Genomic DNA, 26973 nt, shown 5'->3' on the forward strand with positions numbered 1-26973 from the left:
CTGGGGGGGAGGACTGGTGGGAAATTGAGAGGGGGTGAAGGAGGGGTTTGGGTGAGAATTTGGGGGTGCAGGGAGAGTTTCAGCCCAGCAGGTGCTGTGGGATGCCCGTGGTCCCCCCAAAACCCCCCAAAAATTCTTTCTGACCCCCCCAAAACCCCCCAAAATTCCTTTCTGAGCCCCCCAAATCCCCCCTCAGGGCGTACGAGCTGCAGCGGCGCCTCAACACCCCCGACCTGGCCAAATTCCCCAATTTCGAGACCGTCTGCTGGTACGTGGGGAGGCACCTGCTGGACACCTTCCGAGGTGGGTGCCCCTCCTGGGGGCTGGGGGGGCTGCCAGCCCACCTGGGGGGGCTTTAAACCCACTTGGGGGGGTTTGGAACCCACCTGGGGAGGTTAAAACCTGTCTGGGGGGGGCTGGCGACCCACCTGGGGGGGTTTGGAACCCACCTGGGGGGGTTAAAAACCCACCTGGGGGGGTTAAAACCTCTCTGGGGGGGTTTAAACCCACCTGAAGGGGCTGGGAACCCACCTGGGGGGGTTTGGAACCCACCTGAGGGGGCTTAAAACCTCTCTGGGGGGGGTTTAAACCCACCTGGGTGGGCTTTAAACCCACCTGAAGGGGCTGGGAACCCACCTAGGTGGGCTTTATATCCACCTGGGGAGGTTAAAACCTGTCTGGGGGGGTTAAAAACACACCTGGGGGGAATTTAGAACCCACCTGGGTGGGCTTTAAACCCACCTGAAGGGGCTGGGAATCCACCTGGGGGGGTTTAAACCCACCTGAGAGGGCTTAAAACCTCTCTGGGGGGGGTTTAAACCCACCTGGGTGGGCTTTATATCCACCTGGGGAGGTTAAAACCTGTTTGGGGGATGCTGTGAACTCACCTGGGGGGATTTAGAACCCACCTGGGGGGGTTTAAAGCACACCTGGGTGGGCTTTAAACCACCTGGGGGGGTTAAAACCTCTCTGGGTGGGCTTTAAACCCACCTAGGGGGATTTAGAACCCACCTGGGGAGGTTAAAACCTGTCTGGGGGGGCTGGGAACCCACCTGGGGGGGTTTAAACCCACCTGGGGAGGTTAAAACCTGTCTGGGTGGGCTGGGAACTCACCTGGGTGGGCTTTAAACCCATCTGAAGGGACTGGGAACCCACCTGGGGGGATTTAGAACCCACCTGAGGGGGGCTCAAAACCTCTCTGGGGGGGTTTAAACCCAACTGAGGGGGCTCTAAACCCATTTTGGGGGGGTTCTAAACCCACCTGGAGGGGTCTCTAAACCCACCTGGGGATCCCCAAAATCTCCTCGAGAGGAGCCTGGGGAGTGTCATCCTCATTTTTGGGGTGTCCTTGTAGTTCCCACACTGCAGTTCCCTTCCCAGTTTGGGATTTTTGGGGTGTCCCTGAGTTTCCCATCCCGATTTTGTGCTTTCAGTCCCCAATTTTTGGGGTGTCCCTGTGGTTCCCACGCCGTTTCTGTGGTTCCCATCCCATTTTTGGGGTTTCCCTGAGTTTCCTATCCCGATTTTTGGGGTGTCCCTGAGTTTCCCTCTCTGGCTCTGTTGTTCCTATCCCAATTTGGGGTTTCCCATCCCATTTTTGGGGTGTCCCTGAGTTTCCCATCCCATTTTTGGGGTGTCCCTGAGTTTCCCATGCTGATTTTGTGCTTTCAATCCCCAATTTTTGGGGTGTCCCTGTGGTTCCCACGCTGTTTCTGTGGTTCCCATCCCAATTTGGGGTGTCCCTGAGTTTCCCATCCCATATTTGGGGTGTCCCTGAGTTTCCCATCCCATTTTTTGGGGTGTCCCTGAGTTTCCCATGCTGATTTTGTGCTTTCAATCCCCAATTTTTGGGGTGTCCCTGAGTTTCCCTCTCTGGTTCTGTGGTTCCCATCCCAATTTGGGCTATTTGGGGTTTCCCATCCCATTTTTTGGGCTGTCTCTGAGTTTCCCATCCCGATTTTGTGCCTTCATTCCCCAATTTTTGGGGTGTCCCTGATTCCCTCTCTGGCTCTGTGGTTCCCATCCCAATTTGGGGTTTTTGGGGTTTCCCATCCCATTTTTGGGGTGTCCCTGAGTTTCCCATCCCAATTTTGTGCTTTCAATCCCCAATTTTTGGGGTGTCCCTGAGTTTTTCTCTCTGTTTCTGTGGTTCCCATCCCAATTTGGGTTTTTTTGGGGTTTTTGGGGTGCAGGGCTGCGGGAGAACCGCCGGCACCCCGCGGCCTATTTGGTGCTGGGAGCCCGAGCCCTGACCGGGGCCTTCCGAGCCTGGACCCGCCGAGAGGTTTGGGGGGTCCTGACGGGTTTTGGGGGGCCTTAAAGGGATTTTGGGGGGGTCCTGAGGGATTTTGGGGGGGTCCTGAGGGGTTTTGGGGGGGCCCAAAGGGATTTTGGGGGGGTCCTGAGGGATTTTGGGGGGTCCTGAGGGATTGTGGGGGTGCTTCCAATGTATTTGGATGAGTCCAAAGGGATTTGGGGGGGGGTCCTGAAGGATTTTGTTTGTCCTGATGGATTTTGGGGGGTTCCAGAGGGATTTTGGGGGTTCCAGAGGGATTCTGGGGGGGGTCCATGGGGATTTTGGGTGGCTCCAGATGGATTTTGGGGGGCTCCCAAGGGGTTTTGGGGGGGTCCTGAGGGATTGTGGGGGCTTCAAAGGGATTTGGAGGGGTCCAAAGGGATTTTGGGGGGGTCCTGAGAGATGGTGGGAAGGCTCAAAAGGATTTTGGGGGGGGATCCTGAGGGATTGTGGGGGTGCTTCCAATGTATTTGGATGGGTCCAAAGGGATTTTGGGGGGGATCCTGAAGGATTTTGTTTGTCCTGATGGATTTTGGGGGGGTTCCAGAGGGATTCTGGGGGGGCCCAAAGGGATTTTGGGACCTCCAAAGGGATTTTATGGGTGTTCAACAGGATTTTGGGGGCCCCTGGGGGGATTTGGGGAGCTCCAGGGGATTTTGGGATCCGGGAGGAGTTTTGGGAGGGTTGGGAAGGGACGTGGGGGGGATTTGGGTGGGCTGGGGAGATTTTGGGGAGGATCTGTGGGGAATTTTGGGGGGCTGTGGGGAATTTTGGGGGGCTGTGGGGATCCCATGGGTGGGAGGTTTTTGGGGTCCCCCCCATTTTAACCCTTTGCTCCCCAGGTGCTGGCAGAGCACGAGCAGGAGATCCCCGAGACCGTGCGGCCGGGGCAGCTGATCAAGGAACTGGGCAGGGAGATCCGGCTGGCAGAGGTGAACTGGGAGCACTGGGAGGGACTGGGAATGACTGGGAGGGACTGGGAACAACTGGGAATGACTGGGAGGGACTGGGGGGCACTGGGAGGAACTGGGAATGACTGGGGGGGCACTGGGAGGGACTGGGAATGACTGAGGGGGCACTGGGAGCAACTGGGAATGACTGGGGGGCACTGGGAGCAACTGGGAGGGAACTGTGGGGGCACTGGGAGCAACTGGGAATGACTGGGAGCAACTGGGAATGACTGGGAGCTACTGGGAACAACTGGGAATGACTGGGGGGACACTGGGAGGGATTGGGAATGACTGGGGGGGCACTGGGAGCAACTGGGAATGACTGGGGGGGCACTGGGAGCAACTGGGAATGACTGGGAGGGACACTGGGAGGGACTGGGAATGACTGGGGGGGCACTGGGAGCAACTGGGAATGACTGGGGGGGAACTGGGAGGGGTTTTGAGGAGGTTTTGGGGTTACTGGGCCATACTGGGCCATACTGGGAGCTCTCTGTCCCCTCCCCACAGGAGCTGTTCCAGCAGAGCACGGGGATGTCGGGGACCCCCTTTGGGCCCCCCTGGGGGGTCCCAGGCCCCAAAAAGGGGGGGCCCCGCAAGCAGCCCCCCAACTCCCGCAGCCTCGACGATGGGGGGAGCCTGAACCCCCCTGCAGCACCCCAGGAGGAGGATGAGGAGGTGGGGGGGCACTGGGAGGAACTGGGAAGGACTGGGAGGGACTGGGAAGGGACTGGGGGGCACTGGGGGGAACTGGGGAGGAATTGGGGGGCACTGGGAGGAATTGGGGGCACTGGGAGGGACTGGGAGGAATTAGGGGGCACTGGGAGGAACTGGGGGGACTGGGGAGGAATTGGGGGGCACTGGGAGGGACTGGGAAGGAATTGGGGGGCACTGGGAAGGAATTGGGGGGCACTGGGAGAAACTGGTGAGGAATTGGGGAGAAATTGGGGGCACTGGGAGGGACTGGGGGGCACTGGGAGGAACTGGGAAGGAATTGGGGGGCACTGGGAGGAATTGGGGAGGAACTGGGGAGGGACTGGGGGCACTGGGAGGAATTGGGGGGCACTGGGAGGGACTGGGAGGAATTGGGGGGCGCTGGGAGGAACTGGGAGGAACTGGAAGGGACTGGGAGGAATTGGGGGGCACTGGGGAGGAATTGGGGGGCACTGGGAGGAACTGGGGAGGAATTGGGGGGCACTGGGAGGGACTGGGGGACTCTGGGACGAACTGGGGAGGAATTGGGGGGCACTGGGAGGAACTGGGAGGGACTGGGGAGAAATTGGGAAGGAATTGGGGGGCACTGGGAGGAACTGGGAAGGAATTGGGGGGCACTGGGAGGGACTGGGGGGCACTGGGAAGGAATTGGGGGCACTGGGAGGGAACTGGGGAGGAATTGGGGAGTACTTGGGGTCACTGGGAGGAATTGGGGGGCACTGGGAGGAACTGGGGGGCACTGGGAGGGACTGGGGAGGAATTGGGGGGCACTGGGAGGGACTGGGGGGCACTGGGAGGAATTGGGGGGCACTGGGAGGGACTGGGGGGCACTGGGAAGGAATTGGGGGGCACTGGGAGGAACTGGGAGGAACTGGGAAGGGACTGGGGAGGAATTGGGGGGCACTGGGGGGAACTGGGGGGCACTGGGAGGGACTGGGAGGGAATTGGGGGGAACTGGGGGGCACTGGGAGGAACTGGGGAGGAATTGGGGGGCACTGGGAGGGACTGGGGAGGAACTGGGGCAGGAGTGAATTTGGGGGGGTGGATTTGGGGTCTCCTCAAATCTCGGGGTCTCCCCCTCCCCTCCCCCCCAGATTGACCCCCCCAGCTCCAGCCCGGAGGAGACGGACCCCGACTCTGAGGGGGACCCCCAGATCCTGCTGGCCAATGGGGGCTCTCGGTGAGGAACTGGGGGGGTTTGGGGGGGTCCCAGACAGAATTTGGGGGGGTCCAAAGGGTTCTGGGGGGCACTGGGTGCATTCCCAAAGGGAATTTGGGGGGCCTGGGAGTGTTTTGGGGGGTTCTTAGAGGGGTTTTGGGGGGGTCTGGGACGGATTTTGGGGTTCATGGGGATCCCAGAGGAGTTCAGTGGGGCTGGGGTGGTTTTGGGGGGCTGGGAGGGACTTGGGGGGCCAATGGGGGGGTTGAGGGGGTTTTAGGGTGGTTTTGCAGGGGGTCAGAGATATTTGGGGGTGTCAGGGATTGGATTTGGGGGCTCCAGGATGGATTTTGGGGTTCGGGGGGGGTCCCCCTGACGCCCCTCCCCCTCAGGCCCCGCCGCAGCCGCCCTGGGGGGCTCTGGGGGTCCCGGCCGCCCCCATCCCCCCCCTGCTCCCCCCCCAGCTCCCCCCTGGACCTGGACTCGGAGGAGGAGCTGCAGATCGACGAGACCCCCCCGCGGCGGGGCCCGCGCCGCCTGCCCCGTGGGTACCCCAAAACCCCCAAAAACACCCCAAAAACACCCCAAAACTGACCCAAAACCACCCCAAAACATCCCCAAAACTGCCCCAAAACAGCCCCAAAACTGCCCCAAAACAGCCCCAAAACCACCACACAGCCTGCCCCGTGGGTACCCCGAAACAGCCCTAAAACACCCCAAAACTGACCCAAAATGGCTTCAAAATGGCCCCAAAACCACCCCAAAACAGCCCCAAAACAGCCCAAAAACAGCCCCAAAACCGCCCCAAAACCACCACACAGCCTGCCCCGTGGGTACCCCAAAACCCCCCAAAAACACCCCAAAACTGCCCCAAAACTGCCCCAAAACTGCCCCAAAACAGCCCCAAAACTGCCCCAAAACAGCCCCAAAACTGCCCCAAAACAGCCCCAAAACGGCCCCAAAACAGCCCCAAAACGGCCCCAAAACAGCCCCAAAACAGCCCCAAAACGGCCCCAAAACAGCCCTAAAACAGCCATAAACCTCCCAAAACCGCCCCAAAACGGTCCTAAAACCGCCCCAAAACGGCCCCAAAACGGCCCCAAATGACCCCAAAACAGCCCCAAAACCACCACACAGCCTGCCCTGTGGATACCCCAAAACCCCCCAAAACCGCCCCAAAACCGCCCCAAAACCGCCCCAAAACAGCCCCAAACCTGACCCCAAAACCACCCCAAAACAGCCCCAAAAACCACCCCAAAACAGCCCCAAAATGGCCCCAAAACCACCCCAAAACAGCCCCAAAGTCACCCCAAAACCACCCCAAAACAGCCCCAAAATGGCCCCAAAACGGCCCCAAAACAGCCCCAAAACAGCCCCAAAACAGCCCCAAAACCACCCCAAAACAGCCCCAAAACGGCCCCAAAACAGCCCCAAAACCACCACACAGCCTGCCTTGTGGGTACCCCAAAAACCTCCCAAAAACCTCCCAAAAATACCCCAAAAACATCCCCAAAACAGCCCTAAAACGGCCCCAAACCCGACCCCAAAAACCCCAAACAATCCCCAAAATCAGCTCCAAACCTGACCCCAAACCTGACCCCAAAACCACCCAAACGTGACCCCAAAACCACCACACAGCCTGCCCCGTGGGTACCCCGAAACCCCCTAAAACTGCCCCAAAACGGCCCCAAAACTGCCCCAAAACCGCCCCAAAACAGCCCCAAAACTGCCCCAAAACCGACCCAAAACTGCCCCAAAACCGCCCCAAAACAGCCCCAAAACAGCCCCAAAACCACCCCAAAACCACCACACTGCCTGCCCCGTGGGTACCCCGAAAACCTCCCAAAACAGCTCCAAACATATCCAAAAACACCCCAAAAACATCCCCAAACCTGACCCCAAAAACGCCCCACTGCCTGACACCCCAAAACATCCCAAAATGTAACCCCAAACTTGACCTGAAATATCCCCAAAATGACCCCGATCTCCCCCAGACCTTCATTTTTGGCGTCTGACCCCAATCCCGTTTTTGGGGTGTCCCAATCCCGTTTTTGGGGTGACCCCAATCCCATTTTTGGGGTATCCCCAATCCCATTTTTGGGGTGTCCCCAATCCTGTTTTTGGGGTGTCCCAATCCCATTTTTGGGGTGTCCTCAGTCCCGTTTTTAGTGTCCCCAATCCCATTTTTGGGGTGTCCCCGATCCCATTTTTGAGGTTACTCAATCCCGTTTTTGGGGTGACCCCAATCCCATTTTGGGGTGTCCCCAATCCCGTTTTTGGGGTGACTCAGTCCCATTTTTGGGGTGTCCCAATCCCATTTTTGGGGTGTCCCAATCCCGTTTTTGGGGTATCCCAAATCCCATTTTTGGGGTGTCCCAATCCCATTTTTGGGTTTTTAGGGTGTCCCCAATCCCCATTTTGGGGTGACCCCAATCCTGTTTTTGGGGTATCCCAAATCCCATTTTTGGGGTGTCCCCAATCCCGTTTTTGGGGTGTCCCAAGTCCCATTTTTGGGGTGTCCTCAGTTCCATTTTTAGGGTGACCCCAATCCCCATTTTGGGGTGACCCCAATCCCGTTTTTGGGGTGTCCCAATCCCATTTTTGGGGTATCCCCAATCCCATTTTTGGGGTGTCCCAATCCCGTTTTTGGGGTGACCCCAACCCGTTTTTGGGGTGACCCTCGTCCCATTTTTGGGGTATCCCAAATCCCATTTTTGGGGTGTCCCAATCCCGTTTTTGGGGTATCCCAAATCCCATTTTTGGGGTGACCCCAATCCCGTTTTTGGGGTGTCCCCAATCCCGTTTTTGGGGTGTCCCCAATCCCCATTTTGGGATGACCCCAATCCCATTTTTGGGGTATCCCAAATCTCATTTTGGGGTGACTCAATCCCATTTTGGGTATCCCAAATCCTGTTTTTGGGGTGACTCAATCTCATTTTGGGATGACCCCAATCCCATTTTGGGATGACCCTAATCCCATTTTTAGGGTGTCCTCAATCCCCATTTTTGGGGTGTCCCCAATCCCCATTTTGGGGTGACCCCAATCCCATTTTGGGGTATCCCAAATCCCATTTTTGGGGTGTCCCAATCCCGTTTTTGGGGTGTCCCAATCCCGTTTTTGGGGTGTCCCAAATCCCATTTTGGGGTGTCCCAATCCTGTTTTTGGGGTATCCCCAATCCCATTTTTGGGGTGACCCCAATCTCATTTTGGGGTGTCCCCAGTCCCATTTTGGGGTATCCCAAATCTCATTTTTGGGGTGATCCCAATCCCATTTTTGGGGTATCCCAAATACCATTTTTGAGGTGACCCCAATCCCGTTTTTGGGGTGTCCCAATCCCATTTTTGGGGTGTCCTCAGTTCCATTTTTAGGGTATTCCCAATCCCGTTTTTGGGGTGTCCCCAATCCCGTTTTTGGGGTGTCCCAATCCCGTTTTTGGGGTGACCCCAATCCCGTTTTTGGGGTGTCCCCAATCCCGTTTTTGGGGTGACCCCAATCCCGTTTTTGGGGTGTCCCAATCCCGTTTTTGGGGTGTCCCCAGGGCTCCCCCGGAAGCTGCCCCGGGCCAAGCCCTGCTCTGACCCCAACCGGGTGCGGGAACCAGGGGAGGTCGACTTCGACATCGAGGTGGGTCTGGGGGGGTCCTGGGGGGTTTTGGGGGGCTCTGGGGGGGATTTGGGGGTCCCTGAGTGAACTGGGAATGTCCTGGGGGATTTGAGGATTTATTGGGGTATTTTTGGGGTATTTTTGTGGTATTTTTGGGGCTTTTTTTTCGGTATTTTTTGTGATATTTTGGGGTATTTTTAGGTGTTTTTGTGATATTTTTGACCCCCTGCCCTGCAGGAGGATTACACCACAGACTAGGGTGGTTTTTGGGGTATTTTTGGGATATTTTTGGGTATTTTTGGGTGTTTCTGTGATATTTCTGACCCCTTTTCCCCCAGGAGGATTACACCACAAACTGGGGTGGTTTTGGGGGTATTTTTGGGTATTTTTTGGGTATTTTTGAGGTGTTTTTTGGGGTATTTTGGGGTATTTTTGGGCGGTTTTGGGGGTATTTTGGGGGTATTTTTGGGGTATTTTGGGGTATTTTTTGGTATTTTGGGGGTATTTTTGGGGTATTTTTGGGTGTTTTTGGGGTGTTTCTGACCCTGTGCCCCCAGGAGGATTACACCACAGACTGGGGTGGGTTTTGGGGGTATTTTTGGGTATTTTTGGGTTGGTTTTTGGGGTATTTTTGGGGTATTTTTGGGGTATTTTTGGGTATTTTTGGGGTGTTTTTGGGGGTATTTTTTTGGTATTTTTGGGGTATTTTTGTGGTGGTTTTGGGGGTATTCTTGTGGTGTTTTTGGGGGTATTTTTGGGGTGGTTTTTGGGGTATTTTTGGGGTTTTTTTGTGGTATTTTTGGGGTCTTTTTGGGGTGGTTTTTGGGGTATTTTTGGGGTGGTTTTTGTGGTATTTTTGGGGTATTTTGGGGGTATTTTTGGGGTATTTTTGTGGTATTTTTTGGGGTATTTTGGGGTATTTTTGGGTATTTTTGTGATATTTCTGCCCCCAGGAGGATTACACCACAGACTGGGGTGGTTTTGGGGGTATTTTTTGGGTATTTTTGAGGTGGTTTTGGGGTATTTTGGGGGTATTTTTGGGGTGGTTTTTGGGTATTCTTGTGGTATTTTTGTGGGTATTTTTGGGGTGGTTTTGGGGGTATTTTTGGGGTATTTTGGGGTATTTTTGGGGTGGTTTTTGGGTATTTTGGGGTATCTTTGTGGTGGTTTTGGGGGTATTTTTGGGGTATTTTGGGGGTATTTTTGTGGTATTTTTGGGGTATTTTTGGGGTATTTTTGTGTATTTTTGTGATATTTCTTTCCCTCAGGAGGATTACACCACGGACGAGGAGGACGAGGGGGGCGCCGGGGGCAGCGCTGGGATCCTGGACCTGCTCAAGGCCAGCCGGCAAGTGGGGGGCTCCGAGTACCCCCAGCTCAGGTTTGGGGGGGCCTGGGGGGCTCTGGGAGGGAGCCCTGCGGGATTTGTGGGGCTGGGGTTGGGTTTTGGGGGTCCCTGGGGGTTATTTGGGGTTTTGGGGGTCCCTGGGGGTTATTTGGGGTTCTTGGGTTGGGTTTTGGGGGTCCCTGGGGGTTATTTGGGGTTTTGGGGGTCCCTGGGGGTTATTTGGGGTCTTAGGTTGTGTTTTGGGGTTTCCAGGGGTTATTTGGTGTCTTGGGTTGGGTTTTGGGGTTATTTGGGGTTCTGAGTTGGGTTTTGGGGTTATTTGGGGTCCCAGGTTGGGTTTTGGGGGGTCCCTGGGGGTTATTTGGGGTCTTGGGTTGGGTTTTGGGGGTCCCTGGGGGTTATTTGGGGTCCTGAGTTGGATTTTAGGTTATTTGGGGTCCCAGGTTGGGTTTTGGGGTTTCCAGGGGTTATTTGGGGTCAGACATTGGGATTTTGGGTTATTTGGGGTCTGAGATTGGGTTTCCAGGGGTTATTTGGGGTTCTGGGTTGGGTTTTGGGGTTATTTGGGGTCCCAGGTTGGGTTTTGGGGGGGTCCCTGGGGGTTATTTGGGGTCCTGGGTTGGGTTTTGGGGTTATTTGGGGTCTCAGGTTGGGTTTTGGGGGGGTCCCCGGGAGTTATTTGGGTTCTTGGGTTGGGTTTTGGGGTTATTTGGGGTCCTGGGTTGGGTTTTGGGGTTATTTGGGGTCCCAGGTTGGGTTTTGGGGTTTTTGGGGTCCCAGGTTGGGTTTTGGGGTTTCCAGGGTTATTTGGGGTCAGACATTGGGATTTTGGGTTATTTGGGGTCCCAGGTTGGGTTTTGGGGTTATTTGGGGTCCCAGGTCGGGTTTTTGGGTTATTTGGGGTCCCAGGTTGGGTTTTGGGGTTCCTGGGGGTTATTTGGGGTTCTGAGTTGGGTTTTGGGGTTATTTGGGGTCCTGAGTTGGGTTTTGGGGTTATTTGGGGTCAGACATTGGGATTTTAGGTTATTTGGGGTCCCAGGTTGGGTTTTTGGGATTCTTTGCAATCCCTGAGGAGTTCTGGGGTTCATTTCTGTGCCTTTGCCCCTCTCCATCTCCTTTTGGGGCTGTCTCTGCTCAATGGGAGCCCCCCAAATGTGCCGTGACCCCTCCCAAACCCCAATTTTTCCCCTTTTTTTCCCTTTTTTTCCCCTTTTTTTCCCCACAGCGAGGCCCCCGCCTCCCCCAGCACACGGGAAGCCATCCAGGGCATGCTCTGCATGGCCAACCTGCCCGCGGGGACCCCCCTGGGACCCCCAAACTGGTGGGGAGGGGGTGGGGGCAGCGAAAGGGGGGGTCCGGGGGGGTCTGGGGGATCCCGGAGAGCCCCCCCAGCCCCCCGGAGCACCGACAGCGAGGCCGAGGGGAGCCTGGACGAGCAGGACAGCCTGGGGGCCTGCTTCAAGGATGCTGAGTATAGTGAGTGTGACCCTAAAATATCCTAAATGTACCCCAAAAATACCCCCAAAAATACCCCAAAACCACCCAAAAATACCCCCAAACCACCCCAAAAATACCCCAAAAATACCCCAAAACCACCCTGCTTCAAGGATGCTGAATATAGTGAGTGTGACCCCAAAAACGGCCTAAAAATACCCTGAAAAATAGCCCAAAAATACCCTAAAAACACCCTGCTTCAAGGATGCTGAGTACAGTGAGTGTGACCCCAAAAATACCCCAAAAATACCCCAAAAATACCCCAAAACCACCCTGCTTCAAGGATGCTGAGTACAGTGAGTGTGACCCCAAAACACCCCCCAAAATACCCCAAAAATACCCTAAAAATATCCTAAAAACACCCTGATTCAAGGATGTTGAGTACAGTGAGTGTCACCCCAAAAACACCCTAAAAACACCCCAAAAATACCCTAAAAATACCCCAAAACCACCCCAAAAATACCCCCAAACCACCCCAAAAATACCCCAAAAATACCCCAAAATACCCCAAAAACACCCCAAAAATACCCTAAAAATACCCTGCTTCAAGGATGCTGAATACAGTGAGTGTGACCCCAAAAACCTCCCAAAAATACCCCCAAACCACCCCAAAAATACCCCAAAAATACCCAATAATTACCCTCAAAATATCCGCAAACCAACCCAAAAATACCCCAAAAATACCCAATAATTACCCTAAAAATATCCCCAAACCACCCCAAAAATACCCCAAAAACACCGTGCTTCAAGGATGCTGAGTACAGTGAGTGGCACCCCAAAAACCTCCCAAAAATACCTCAAAAACACCCTAAAAATACCCCAAAACCACCCTGCTTCAAGGATGCTGAATATAGTGAGTGTGACCCAAAAATATCCCAAAAAATACCCCCAAATTACCCCAAAAATACCCCAAAAATACCCTAAAAATACCCTGCTTCAAGGATGCTGAGTATAGTGAGTGGCACCCCAAAAATATCCCCCAAAATACCCCCAAACCACCCAAAAAATACCCCCCAAAATACCCAATAATTACCCCCAAAATACCCAATAATTACCCCCAAAATACCCAAAACCACCCCAAAAATACCCCAAAATACCCCCAAAATACCCCCCAAAATACCCAATAATTACCCCAAAAATCTCCCCAAACCACCCCAAAAATACCCCCAAAAACACCCCAAAAATACCACAAAAATACCCTAAAAATACCCTGCTTCAAGGATGCTGAGTACAGTGAGTGTCACCCCAAAAACAGCCTAAATGTACCCCACAAATACCCCAAAAAATACCCCAAAAATCCCCAAAGCCACCCTGTTTCAAAAATGATGAGTACAGTGAGTGGCACCCCAAAAACCTCCAAAAAATACCCCAAAATACCCTAAAAACACCCTGCTTCAAGGATGCTGAGTACAGTGAGTGTCACCCCAAAAATATCCTAAATGTACCCCAAAAATACCCCAAAAATACCCCAAAAATACCCCAAAAATACCCAAAAATACCCTAAAAATACCCTGCTTCAAGGATGCTGAGTACAGTGAGTGGCACCCCAAAAAATATCCTAAATGTACCCCAAAAATACCCCCAAAATACCCTAAAAATACCCCAAAAATACCCTGCTTCAAGGATGCTGAGTATAGTGAGTGTGACCCCAAAAACGGCCTAAATGTACCCCAAAAATACCCCCAAAATACCCCCCAAAATACCCCAAAACACCCCAGAAATACCCCCAAAATACCCCAAAAATAGCCCAAAAATACCCTCAGAATACCCTGCTTCAAGGATGCTGAGTACAGTGAGTGTCACCCAAAAATACCCAAAAAATACCCCCAAACAACCCCAAAAATACCCTAAAAATACCCTGCTTCAAGGATGCTGAGTACAGTGAGTGTGACCACAAAAACAGCCTAAATGTACCCCAAAAATACCCCAAAAATACCCCAAACCACCCAAAAAACACCCCCCAAAATACCCCAAAACACCCTGCTTCAAGGATGCTGAGTACAGTGAGTGGCACCCAAAAATACCCCAAAAATACCCCAAAACCACCCTGCTTCAAGGATGCTGAGTACAGTGAGTGTGACCCAAAAACAGCCTAAATGTACCCCAAAACCACCCAAAAAATACCCCCCAAAATACCCCAAAAATACTCTCAAACCACCCTGCTTCAAGGATGCTGAATAGAGTGAGTGTGACCCCAAAAATATCCTAAACGTACCCCAAAAATACCCCAAAAATACCCTCCAAACCACCCAAAAATACCCCAAAACCACCCAAAAACACCTGCTTCAAGGATGTTGAGTACAGTGAGTGTCACCCCAAAACCACCCCAAAAATACCCTAAAAAATACCCTAAAAATACCCTGATTCAAGGATGCTGAATATAGTGAGTGTGACCCGAAATTACCCAAAAATACCCAAAAAATACCCCCAAAATACCCCCTAAAATACCCAAAATACCCCCGAAATACCCAAAAATACCCCCCCAAATAACCCAAAAATACCCCAAAAATATCCCCAAACCACCCTGCTTCAAGGATGCTGAGTACAGTGAGTGGCACCCCAAAAATGGCGTAGATGTACCCCAAAACCACCCCAAAAATACCCCCAAAATACCCAAAAAATACCCTAAAAAATACCCCAAAACCACCCTGCTTCAAGGATGCTGAATACAGTGAGTGTGACCCCAAAAACCTGCCAAAAATACCTCCAAACCACCCCAAAAATACCCCAAAAATACCCAATAATTACCCCAAAAAACCCCAAAAATACCCCCCAAAATACCCCCAAAATACCCCAAAAATACCCCAAAACCACCCTGCTTCAAGGATGCTGAGTACAGTGAGTGTCACCCCAAAAAACCTAAATGTACCCCAAAAATATCCTAAATGTACCCCAAAATACCCCAAAAATACCCCAAAACCACCCTGCTTCAAGGACGCCGAGTACAATGAGTGTCACCGCAAAAATATCCCCAAAACACCCCAAAAATTCACCAAAACCACCCCAAAAATCCCCCTCTGTCTATGGTGGAACCATCCTGTATTTCCATCCTGTGGGTACCCCAAAACTTCCCAAAACCTCCCCAAAACACCCCAAAAATTCACCAAAACCACCCCAAAAATCCCCCTTTGTCTATGATGGAACCATCCTGTGGGTACCCCCAAAACTTCCCTAAAACCCCCAAAACACCCCAAAAAGTGACCAAAACCACCCCAAAAAAATCCCCCAAATACTCCAAAAATCCCCCAAAACCATCATAAAATCCTCCCAAAACACCCCAAAAACGTCCCCAGATCACCCCAAAAATGCCCCCAGACCCCTCTGAACCCCAATTTTTCTGCCCCCCCTCAGTTTATCCCTCCCTGGAGTCGGATGAGGACGACCCTGCCCTAAAATCGCTCCCCAAAAAGAAGAAGGTGACGGACGACGCCCCCTGGAGCCCCAAAGGTTTGGGGGAAAATTCTCAGATTTTGGGGGGTCCTTTTGGGGGGATTTGAGGGGGTTTTGGGGGGCAGAGGGGGAAAATTTGTGGATTTTGGGATTTTGGGATTTTGGGGCTGGGTTAGGTTTGCTCAATGTCTGATTTTGGGGTGTCCCCTCTTAATTTATGCTCTGATTTTGGGGTGTCCCCTCTTAATTTATGCCCTGATTTTGGGGTGTCCCCTCTTAATTTGTGCTCTGATTTTGGGGTGTCCCCTCTTAATTGATGCTCTGATTTTGGGGTGTCCCCTCTTAATTTGTGCCCTGATTTTGGGGTGTCCCCTCTTAATTTATGCCCTGATTTTGGGGTGTCCCCTCTTAATTTATGCTCTGATTTTGGGGTGTCCCTGTTTATTCCCTGCCTAATTTTGGGGTACTCCCCTTTTTCATGTCTGATTTTTGGGGTTCCCCTGTTCCGTGTCTGATTTTGGGGTGTCCCCCATTTTGGTATCTGATTTTGGGGTGTCCCCCTTTATTTATGGTGCTGTGATTTTGGGGTGCTCCCCCTGTTTTGGTATCTGATTTTGGGGTGTCCCATTTATTCCATGCTCTGATTTTGGGGTGTCCCCATTTATTCCATGTCTGATTTTGGGGTGCTTCTCCTGTTCCGTGTCTGATTTTGGGGTGTCCCCTCTTTATTTGTGCTCTGATTTTTGGGGTGTCCCCCTTTGCCATACTCTGATTTTGGGGTGTCCCCTATTCCGTGTCTGATTTTGGGGTGTCCCCATTTATTCCATGTCTGATTTTGGGGTGTCCCCCGTTCCGTGTCTGATTTTGGGGTGTCCCCCTTTATTCCCTGCCTAATTTTGGGGTGTCCCCCTTTGTTCCCTGTCTGATTTTGGGGTGTCCCCCTTTATTTGTGCTCTGATTTTTGGGGTGTCCCCCTTTGCCATACTCTGATTTTGGGGTGTCCCCACTTAATTTATGCTCTGATTTTGGGGTGTCCCCTCTTAATTTATGCTCTGATTTTGGGTGTCCCTTCTTAATTTATGCTCTGATTTTGGGTGTCCCTGTTATTCCCTGCCTAATTTTGGGGTGCTCCCCTTTTTCATGTCTGATTTTTGGGTGTCCCCATGTATTCCATGTCTGATTTTGGGGTGTCCTCTGTTTTGGTGTCTGATTTTGGGGTGTCCCCTCTTTATTTATGGTGCTCTGATTTTGGGTGCTCCCCCTGTTTTGGTATCTGATTTTGGGTGTCCCATTTATTCCATGCCCTAATTTTGGGGTATCCCCCCTTGATCCAGGTCTGATTTTGGGATGTCCCCCCTATTCCATCTCTGATTTTGGGGTGTCCCCATTTATTCCATGTCTGATTTTGGGGTGTCCCCATTTATTTGTGCTCTGATTTTGGGGTGTCCCCATTTATTCCCTGTCTGATTTTGGGGTGTCCCCATTTATTCCATGTCTGATTTTGGGGTGTCCCCGTTTATTCCATGTCTGATTTTGGGGTGTCCCCTGTTCCCTGTCTGATTTTGGGGTGTCCCCATTTATTCCATGTCTGATTTTGGGGTGTCCCCATTTATTCCCTGTCTGATTTTGGGGTGTCCCCGTTTATTCCATGTCTGATTTTGGGGTGTCCCCAGCCCGGGTGACGCCGTCGCTGCCCCGGCAGAGCCGCCCGGTGCGGGAGGGGACGCGCGTGGCCTCGGTGGAGACCGGGCTGGCGGCGGCCGCTGCCAAACTGGCCCAGCAGGTGAACTGGGAGCACTGGGAGCAACTGGGAGCAACTGGGAGCAACTGGGATGGGGGGTTTGGGGTTTTGGGGGGGCATTTAGGGAGTCCTGGGGGGGTTTGGGGGTGACTTTAGGGGTGGTTCAGGGGGGATTTGGTGCCAAACTGGCCCAGCAGGTGAACTGGGAGCACTGGGAGCAACTGGGAGCAACTGGGAGCACTGGGATAGGGGTTTAGGGTTTTGGGGGGGCATTTAGGGGGTCCTGGGGGTGTTTGAGGGGAGTTCAGGGGGATTTGGGGGTGGTTTAGGGGAGATTTTGGGGTGCCAAACTGGCCCAGCAGGTGAACTGGGAGCAACTGGGAGGAACTGGGAACACTGGGGGGGGGTGGTTTGGGGTTTTTGGGGGGTATTTGGGGGGTTTTGGGGGGTATTTAGGGAGTCCTGGGTGGGTTTAGGGGAGTCCAGGGGGGTTTGGGGGTGACTTTAGGGGTGCCAAACTGGCCCAGCAGGTGAACTGGGAGCAACTGGGATGAACTGGGAGCACTGGGGGAGGGTTTTTGGGGGTATTTAAGGGGTTTTTGGGGGTGTTTGAGGGTGGTTCAGGGGGGATTTGGGGTGACTTTAGGGGTGGTTCAGGGGGGATTTGGTGCCAAACTGGCCCAGCAGGTGAACTGGGAGCACTGGGATGAACTGGGAACACTGAGGGAGCAATTTGGGGTTTTGGGGGTATTTGGGGGGTCCTGGGGGGGTTTAAGTGAGTTCAGGGGGATTTGAGGGTGATTTTGGGGGTGGTTCAGGGGGATCCCCCAAACCCTCCCATAAATCCCCTCTGACCCCCATAAACCCGCTCTGACCCCCAAAATCCTCCCAGAAACATTTTATGACCCCCCATAAATCCCCCAAACCCCCAAAACATCCCATAAACCCTCCCTGACCCTCATAAATCCCCCCTGAGCCCCCAAATTTCCCCATAAACCCCTCTGACCCCAAAATCTTCCCAGAAACATTCTCTGACCCCCATAAATCCCCCTGACCCCCCAAAATATCCCCATAAATCCTCCCCAAGGTCCCCAGACTCCTCAAACCCCCCCACAAATCCCCCCAGACCCCTCAAGCCCCCAAACTCCCCTATAAATCCCCCCCTTACCCCTCATAAATCCCCCAGACCCCTTAAAACCTCCCATAAACCCCCCCTGACCCCCAAACCCCCCCATAAACGCCCCCTGCCCCCCAAAAACCCCCCAGAAACATTCTCTGACCCCCATAAATCCCCCATGACCCCCCCAAACCCCCCATAAACACCCCCTGACCCCCCAAACGTCCCCATAAACCCTCCCATAAATCCCCCCTGACCCCTCAAACCCCTGATAAACCCCCCATAAACCCCAAAGCCCCCATAAACCCCCTTTGACCCCAAAATCGTCCCAAAAACATTCTCTGACCCCCATAAACCCTCCCTGACCCCTCAAACCCCCCATAAATCCCTCTGACCCCCCATAAATCCCCAATGACCCCTGAAACCCCCCCATAAATCCCCCTGACCCCCAAACATCCCCATAAACCCTCCCGTAAATCCCCCCTGACCCCCCTCTGACCCCCCCATAAATCCCCCATGACCCCCAAACCCCCCCATAAACCCCCCTGACCCCCCAAACCCCCATAAACCCCTTTGACCCCAAAAACCCCCCATAAACCCTCCCTGACCCCAAAATCGTCCCAAAAACATTCTCTGACCCCCCATAAATCCCCCCTGACCCCCACAACACCCCATAAATCCCTCCCCAAGGTCCCCCAGACCCCTCAAACCCCCCACAAATCCCCCCAGACCCCTCAAGCCCCCAAACTCCCCTATAAATCCCCCCCTTACCCCTCATAAGTCCCCCCTGACCCCCCAAACCCCCTCTGATCCCCAAAATCCTCCCAGAAACATTCTCTGACCCCCATAAATCCCACCCAGACCCCTCAAACCCCCCATAAACCCCCCTGACCCCCAAAATCCTCCCAGAAACATTCTCTGACCCCCCATAAATCCCCCATGACCCCCCCAAACCCCCCATAAACCCCCCCCTGACCCCTCATAAATCCCCCCTTACCCCTCATAAGTCCCCCAGACCCCTCAAACCCCCCAAACTCCCCTATAAATCCCCCCTTACCCCTCATCAATCCCCCAGACCCCTTAAAACCCCCCATAAATCCTCCCTGACCCCCCACAAACCCCTCAAACCCCCCTATAAATCCCCCCTGACCCCCAAACCCCCCCATAAACCCCCCTGACCCCCAAAATCCTCCCAGAAACATTTTCTGACCCCCCATAAATCCCCCATGACCCCCCACAACACCCCCATAAACCCCCCTGACCCCTCATAAATCCCCCGAGCCCCCAAATTTCCCCATAAACCCCATGACCCCCAAAACATCCCCATAAACCCCCCCATAAATCACCCCAGACCCCTCAAACCCTCCCATAAATCCCCCATGACTCCCCAAAACATCCCCATAAACGTCCCCTGACCCCCCATAAACCCCCCAAACTCCCCTATAAATCCCCCCTTACCCCTCCTAAGTCCCCCCAGACCCCTCAAAACCCCCCATAAACCCCCCCTGACCCCCCACAAACCCCCCAAACCCCCCATAAACGCCCCCTGACCCCCCAAAAACCCCCCATAAATCCTCCCTGACCCCCAAAAACCCCCCATAAATCCCCCCAGACCCCTCAAGCCCTCCAAACTCCCCTATAAATCCCCCCCTTACCCCTCATAAATCCCCCTAGACCCTGAAACCCCCCCATAAATCCCCCCTGACCCCCCAAACATCCCCATAAACGCCCCTGACCCCCCATAAACCCCCCCTGACCCCCTCATAAACCCCCCAAACTCCCCCATAAGTCCCCCAAACCCCCCATAACCCCCCCTGCCCCCCAGGAGCACCGAAAGCTGCAGCGCAGGAAGGGCCCTGCCAAGCGCCGCCCGCCCTCGCCCCCCTCCCCGGAGGAGGAAGAGGAGGAGGAAGAAGAGGAGGAAGAGGAAGACGAGGAAGACGAAGAGGCCGAAGCCGAGCCCGAGGGGGGGGAGGCCGAGGCCGAGGCCGAGCTCGGGGGGGGTGAAGCGGAGGCCGAGCCCCCCCCGGAGGCGCCCCCGGAGGCGCCGTACCCGCCCAGCCTGGCCGACCACGAGTACACGGCACGGCCGGGGGGGCCGGGACCCCCGCCCGGGGCTCAGCCCGGCCGAGCCCCCCCCCCCATGGCCCCGGGGGTGTTCCTGAGCCAGCGCCGGGGCCCCCCCGGAACGGCCCCCCCCAGCCACGGTGAGGTTTGGGGGGGATTTGGGGGGGGTTTGGGGGGGTCTGGGGGGATTTGGGGGTGTCTTGGAGATTTTTTTGGGGGCTGCAGGGAGGTTTTGGGGGGTTTTAGGGGGCTGCAGGGGGGTTTTGGTGGTGTCTGGGGGGTTTTATTGGGGGACTGCAGGGGGGTTTGGGGGTGTCTGGGGGGGTTTTTGGGGGTGTCTGGGGGGGGTTTTGGGGGGCTGCAGGGGGGTTTGGGGGTGTCTGGGGGGGTTTTGGGGGGCTGCAGGGGGGTTTGGGGGGTTTTGGGGATAACTGGGGAGGGAGTTTGGGGGTGTCTGGGGGGGTTTTGGGGGCTGCAGGGGGGTTTGGGGACAGCTGGGGGGGGTTTTGGGGGGCTATAGGGGGATTTGGGGATAGCTTTGGGGGGTTTTGGGGGGCTGCAGGGGGGTTTGGGAATAGTTTGAGGGGCTTTTGGGGATGTTGGGGGTTTTTTGGGGGCTGCAGTGGGGTTTGGGGGTGTCTGGGGGTTTTTTTGGGGGCTGCAGGGGGGTTTGGGAATAGTTTGAGGGGGTTTTGGGGATAGTTGGGGGTTTTTAGGGGGCTGCAGTGGGGTTTGGGGGTGTCTGGGGGCGTTCTGGGGATAGCAGGGGGGGTTGGGGGGCTCAGGGGGCATTTGATGAGGGTCTGGGGGGGTTTTGGGGGGTTGCAGGGGGGTTTGAGGGTGTTCTAAAGGGGGGTTTTTGGGGGGCTGCAGGGGGGTTTGGGGGTGTCTGGGAGAGGTTTGGGGAGGGTCTGAGGGGATTTTGGGGGATCTGAGGGGATTTTGGGGGGGTTCCGTGGGAGCTGAGGGGTTTTGGGGGTGTGTGGTTGTACTGAGGGTTTTTGGGGGGCTACAGAGGTTTTGGGGAGGGTCTGAGGGGATTTGGGGGCGTTCCATGGGAGCTGAGGGGTTTTGGGGGAGTATGGGTTGGTCTGAGGGGTTTTTGGGGGGGTCTCACAGTGCTACAGGGGGTTTTGGGGAGGTCTGAGAGAGCTGAAGGTTTGGGGATTTGGAATATCTGAGGGGTTTTGGAGAGGGTCCAAAGGGATTTTGAGGAGGGGTCTGCAGGAACTGAAGGATTCTGGGGGGGGGTTGCTGTGGGTTTAGGGGGGTCTCAGGGTGCTGTGGGGGGGTTTTGGGGCAGGGTCTGAGGGGATTTGGGGTGATTCAGGGGGAGCTGAGGGGATTTTGGGGGGATTCAGGGGGGTTTTGAGTGGAGTTCCTGTGGGTTTGGGAGGTTTTGGGGGATCTGGGGGTTTTTGGTGGGGGGTGCTGTGGGTCTGGGGAAGGTTCTAGGCTGGATTTTGGGGTTCTGGGATGGTTTTGGGGTGGTTTTGGGGGGGTCTCTGGTGACGTTCCTGACCCCGCCCACAGGGAAACGCCCCCGGAAGGGTTTGGCCACAGCCAAGCAGCGCCTGGGCCGGATCCTCAAAATCCACCGCAACGGGAAACTGCTGCTCTGAGGGCGGGGCCGGCCACGCCCTGCCAGGCTCCGCCCACCGCAGGCTGAACAATGAACTATGGGCGGGGCTGCTGCAGAAAGGGGCGGGGCCTGATGGAACCGCACCCATCAGAACAATGGTGTGGCCGCTAAAAAGGGGCGTGGCTTGTGTTAGGCTCCACCCCTTCAGGTGTGGTCCCACCTGACCCCTCTGAGGCCACACCTGCAATGCGGATCCCACTGAGACCACACCCTATCACAGCCCAAGCCACGCCCATTGGTCATGTAGGGTAATAAACAGGCGTGGCAACAATAAACCACACCCACATAGAGGCAACCACGCCCATAAAAGCGTGGAGCTGCAATATGGCTCCGCCTACCACGGTTCCCACCTTCCCATTGGCTGTGAATGGGCTGGGGGCGGGGCTTCTGCATTTCCCGCCTCCAGGAGCTGAGGCGATTGGACAAGCCCCGCCCCACAGCTGCGGGAGGGGCGGAGCCATCTTTGATTGGTCCCCGCTGGTTTTTTTTACCCCTCCCCTAGGTGTCTTCAGGTTGATTGATAGGGCGGGGCCGCTTCCCATTGGCTGCCCCTGTTTTGTAGGCGTGTCCGGAGGTCGCGGCCCCGCCCCCTTCCTTTTGTATTTGTAGAATAAAAAAGGAAAAAAAACAATCCGAAATTGGTGAAAAATGCCCCGGGCAGGGTCACGTGCCCTCCCTCAGCGCTTCCCGCCGGGCAGATCTCGCGAGACCTCGCGCTTCTCTCAGGCAGCGCTCTCCCGAGATCTTGTCCTCCAGCCGAGGAGGGCGATCTCCAATCTCGCGAGATTTGCAGCCGCACTCAGCCGGCGCTCTCGCGAGAGCCGCGCGCGCCGCCGCCGTTCCCGCCGCTGAGGCAGCGGCCGCGCTCCCCCCGCCCGCCCTCCCCCACCCGCGGCGGGGCCGCTCTCCCGTTGCCGCTCTCGCTTCTCTCTCTTTCTCTCTCCGCGCACCTCTCGCGAGGCTTCGGGGCCGCGCTGCCGCCAGCGCCTCGCGAGATCTCGCTCTCATCAGCGTGCCGGTGAGTGCCGGTGCTTGAGGGGAACGGCGTGGGGCCCGCGGCCTGCGAGGGTAGCGGGGGGGTTGAGCCGCTCTGTGGCGGGCAGGGCCTTTCCCCCCCCTTCACCGTCAGCCCCCCCCTCCTCCCGGTATGAGGCGGGATCCGTGAGGGACCGCCTCCCCTCCCCCATACTCGTCACGTAATCTCGCGAGGCTTCCCCAAACTCCCGCCCCACCGCTAGGCGCGCTCTCGCGAGACTTGGCCGCCGCGCCTCTCGCTTTCCCATTGGCTGCTGGCGGCGTCGCCCCGCCTCTCGCTCTCCCCGCGGCGCCGCCTCCTCCCGTCCCGCCGGCTGCTCTCGCGGGACTTGCGGCGGCTCTCGCGGGATCTCGGGCCGCGGCCGGGGCTCTGTAAGATGGCGGCGGCGGCAGCGGCGGGACGGGCCCGGGCCGGGCTCTGACCCCCCCCCCCCGCTCTCCCCGCCCGCTTAAGGTACCGGGGCCGGCGGGGCGGGGGGCTCGGCCCGGTGCCGCTGCGGGGCCCGCGGCGTGGGAAGATTGGCGCGCGGCTCCGTCATGAGGGGCCCGCCCCCCCCTCCCACCGCCCCCCCCACTCCCCGGCGGCCTCCCGTGATTTGGGGGCTCCTTTCCTTCTCTCACGGCCCCCCTTTCCCCCGACCCCCGCGGCCTCCCCATATAGGGGCCCCTCTTGAGGGGACTCAGGCGCTTCCTCCCCGAGATTTGGGGTGTTTGGCCGCTCCCCCACCTTAATTTAGCTTTCTCACGTCCTAAGGGTTTTCCCGTATTTTACGGGCGCCTTCTGTGGTTCTCATTATTTAGGGACCCCAGCCTCATTTCCACTCCCCCGCAGTCCCCTCCCATCACTCAGGGTCCCCCTCTTCTCTTTCCCGACATTTGGGGGACCCCTTTAGCAGCCCCCCCCCCTTTCCCCATCTTCTAGGCCGTGCTTCCTGCAGCTCCCCGAGATTTAGGATTCCTCCCTTCTTCAGATCTTTAGGATTTGGATGTCTCCTCATTTCCTCCCAGCACTTTTTTCTCTATTGGCGTTTTTTCACATTTTACAGCGATTTTGGGCTGTCACTTCCCACCCTTAAGCTGCTTCACGCTGCGGTTTGGGGTATCCTTTTTTGGGATCAGCCCTCCCCAATTATTCAGCCGCTCACACGGGACCCCCCAATATTTCACACCCCTCTCCCCAATTCCCTCCCCCCCCCAGCAGCTCCCGGCTCCCTCCCCCTCGCAGCGACCGGGCCGGGCCGAGGATGGACTGGGAGTGATTCCCGGTAAGGGCTCCCCCGGTTGTTACCGGGGCTGGGGGCGGCTTCAGAACCTCCCGGGGAGGGGGGCGCGACGCGAGAGAATTCTGGGGGCGGGGGTCTCGCCTCGGGAAGGTTTTTTTGGGGGGGGAAAACGGACTGGGAGCTTCAGGTTTATTTTTGACGCCTCCCCGGTGGGGGGACACCCCAAAAACGGCCCCCCCAAAGTGATGCGTCACTGTCACCGAACCGGCCGGGCCGGCGGGGGCGGGGGGGGCACCGGGGGGGGGGGGGGGAGCCCCGGCACGCGGCAGCCTCAGCCCTTAATTACCGCCTGTAATTACAGCCTTTAATTACAACCCCTCGCTGGGTTAATTGGGGTGGAGGGGGCAGTGCGGTTTTGTTGGGGGGGGGGCTCCCGGCGAGCCCCCCGGGCACGGCGGGGTTTTGCACATTCATTGTTCAGCCGGGGCCGCGACGTCATCGGGCCGCGGCCGCCGCGGCGCCTGTCGGGACAGCGAGGCTCTGTCGGGACACGGGGCTTCTGTCGGGACAGCGGGGCTCGGTCGGGACACGGGGCTTCTGTCGGGACAGCCGGGCCCTGTCGGGACAGCTGGGCCCGGTCGGGACAGCGGGGCTCGGTCGGGACGCGGGACACCCCAGAACGGCGGGAATTTGGCCCGTGGCGGGGGGGCGGGGTGACATCCCGGGGCTCTGTCGCGACAGCCAGGCCCTGTCGGGACAGGCAGGGGGAGGGGCTTGACCCGCTTGGGGGGGTGACCCAGGTGTGACACCCCCCCCCCTCCCCCCTCCCCCACGTGTGGCCGCAGGCGGAGCACGAGGACCGGAACCCCCAAAATGAAAGTGGATCGGACGAAACTGAAGAAAACCCCCACGGAGGCGGTGAGGGCTTGGGGACACTCGGGGTGGGGTTGGGGACATTCAGGAAAGGCTTGGGGACATTCTGGGAGGGGTTGGGGACACTCGGGGAGGGCTTGGGGACGTTCAGGGAGGGCTTGGGGATGTTCAGGGAGGGCTTGGGGACACTGGGGTGGGGCTGGGGACATTCAGGGAGGGGTTGGGGACTTTCAGGAAGGGGTTGGGGATGTTCAGGGAGGGGTTGTGGATGTTTAGGGTGGGCTTGGGGACACTCGGGAGGGTTGGGGACACTCGAGGACGGGTTGGGGATGTTCAGGGAGGGCTTGGGACATTCAGGAAGGGCTTGGGTTCACTCGAGGAGGGGTTGGGGATGTTCATAGAGGGGTTGAGGACACTCGGGGAGGGGTTGGGGACACTCAGGGAGGGGCTGAGAACAGTCAGGATGGGGTTGGGGACACTCGAGGAGGCATTGGGGATGTTCAGGGAGGGCTTGGGGACACTCGGGGAGGGGTTGGGGACACTCAGGGAGGGGAATGGGAGATGTCTGGGGCCGAATGGGGACATTGGGGGTGATTTGGGGACATCAGGGGGTGTTGGGGACACTCAGGGAGTGTCAGGGACAGTGTGGGGGAGAATTGAAGATGTTTAGGGGAGTGGGAAGGGAACGAGGGGGGTTTGGGGACATTGTTGGGTGTTGGGGACACTCAGGGAATGTCAGAGGTGATGATTTTGGGGACAACACAGTACGAGGGTTCACTCTGGGGGGAGAACTGGAGTTTTGGGGGGGTGTGGACACTGGGATGGGAACTGGGGGGGGTTTGGGGACATCAGGGGGATGTTGGGGACACCGTGAGGGGACAGTGCTGAGTTCCCTGTGCCCCCCAGCCCGCCGACTGCCGGGCCCTCATTGAGAAGCTGAAGGGCTGCAGTGATGAACAGCTGGTGACAGAACTGCAGCAGATCAAGACATGGAACATTGGGAAGGTGGGAGGGGGCTCCAAAACCTGGGGGAGGGGTCCCAAAACCTCGATAGGGGGTCCCAAGACACGTGGGAGTTCCCCAAGAGATCATCCACAGTTTGTCAGGGTGGTGCTGAGCTGGTTCCCAAACTGGTTATTGCCATTGGGGGGCATCACCATGAAGCACCCCCAAATCGCAGGGAGCACCCCCAGAATGGGGAGGGGACACCCCAGAAAGTTCCTCAAATGAGGGGGGGGTCCCTGGTTTCAGCTGAGCCCCCTGAGCCATTAGCCCAGTTCTGGGGTTCTCTGGAGGTTTAGGAATGGGAGGATTTCTCCATTTCCTGCTGCCCATTCCAGTGTTGGGCCCCCCCTACTTTTTATTTACCTTTCCCCAAACTTGGGGGGCTCACCAGTGTCCTCACAGCCCCCCAGAAGTGCCTTCATCTCCCATGGCCTCAAGGAGGGGCTGTGACACTGTTGGGAGCCCCAAAACTGGGGAGGGGTCTGCAGTGTCACACAGCCCCCCTGGCATGGCAGGGGGCACCCCAAAGTTCCCCAGGACAATGAGGGGGGTCCCCAGTTTTCCTCCATCTTGGAGCTGCTTGGGTGTGAATTTTCTCTCACAGACTCCTAAAACTCCAAGGAAGAACCCCAATATCCTTAAAACAACCCCAATATTCCTGAAGCAGTGGGGGGAACACCCTTTAGACCCCAAAACACATGGGGGGAACCCCACTTTCCCCCCAAACACCCGGGAAGGACCCAAATTCTCTCCCAGCATCCAAAATTCCATTTTCTTGCCTTGTACTGGGGAGGGGGCTCAGCTGTGACCTGGGCAGGCTGGGCTGAGATATTGGGGTTCCTCCTTGGAGTTCTGGGGGTCCTCCCTGGGATATGGGGGTTCAAGGGGGAGCTGGGATGGGGTCTGGGCTGTACCCAGGGGGCTCAGGGGTCCAGGGGGTTCAGGGGTCCAGAGGGTCCCAGGGGCTCAGGGGGTCCCAGGCTGTGTCCCCAGCCCACATCCCTCCCCTGCCCCCCCTCAGTGTGAGCTGTACCACTGGGTGGATGTGGGGGTCTGGGGCTGTACTCAGGAGGCTAGGGGTCCCAGGCTGTTCCCAGGGGGTTCAGGGGGTCCCAGGCTGTGCTCAGGGGGTCCCAGGCTGTGCCCCCAGCCCCACATCCCTCCCCTAATTCCCCCCCAGTGTGAGCTGTGCCACTGGGTAGATGTGGGGGTCTGGGTTTGGATTCGGGCCACACCTGGGGGTCTGGGCTGTTCCCAGGGGGTCCAGGCGTGCCCCAGGCCCCATCCTCCTGACCCCCTCAGTGCGAGCTGTCCACT

At 56.6% G+C, this 26973-nt stretch overlaps 2 protein-coding genes across 3 annotated transcripts in view; both read left to right on the forward strand.

Annotated features, from left to right (window-relative positions):
- Positions 1-22144, forward strand: part of PHF8 (PHD finger protein 8) — a 36343-nt gene extending 14199 nt beyond the window's left edge. Inside the window, exons 9-21 of one of the 2 annotated variants that reach the window (XM_064737068.1) lie at positions 197-303; positions 2193-2284; positions 3139-3228; positions 3754-3921; positions 5052-5137; positions 5509-5660; positions 8657-8742; positions 9990-10102; positions 11295-11545; positions 14915-15010; positions 16627-16736; positions 19637-20018; positions 21412-22144. In XM_064737068.1, coding sequence (XP_064593138.1) covers positions 197-303; positions 2193-2284; positions 3139-3228; positions 3754-3921; positions 5052-5137; positions 5509-5660; positions 8657-8742; positions 9990-10102; positions 11295-11545; positions 14915-15010; positions 16627-16736; positions 19637-20018; positions 21412-21500 — 1822 coding nt within the window. In that variant the 3' untranslated portion in view covers positions 21501-22144. The remainder of the gene's footprint in view (positions 1-196; positions 304-2192; positions 2285-3138; positions 3229-3753; positions 3922-5051; positions 5138-5508; positions 5661-8656; positions 8743-9989; positions 10103-11294; positions 11546-14914; positions 15011-16626; positions 16737-19636; positions 20019-21411) is intronic. The other variant, XM_064737070.1, reaches the window with a different exon arrangement.
- Positions 22145-22401: 257 nt separating this feature from the next.
- HUWE1 (HECT, UBA and WWE domain containing E3 ubiquitin protein ligase 1) overlaps positions 22402-26973 on the forward strand; it is a 107128-nt gene continuing 102556 nt past the window's right edge. The window contains exons 1-4 of the mRNA XM_064736975.1: positions 22402-22538; positions 23754-23820; positions 24624-24696; positions 25558-25656. Of these exons, the coding sequence (XP_064593045.1) occupies positions 24652-24696; positions 25558-25656 (144 nt within the window). The 5' untranslated portion in view covers positions 22402-22538; positions 23754-23820; positions 24624-24651. The remainder of the gene's footprint in view (positions 22539-23753; positions 23821-24623; positions 24697-25557; positions 25657-26973) is intronic.

This window comes from Zonotrichia leucophrys, unplaced genomic scaffold (genome assembly GCF_028769735.1).
Source record: "Zonotrichia leucophrys gambelii isolate GWCS_2022_RI unplaced genomic scaffold, RI_Zleu_2.0 Scaffold_34_1600103, whole genome shotgun sequence".
NCBI lineage: Eukaryota > Metazoa > Chordata > Aves > Passeriformes > Passerellidae > Zonotrichia > Zonotrichia leucophrys.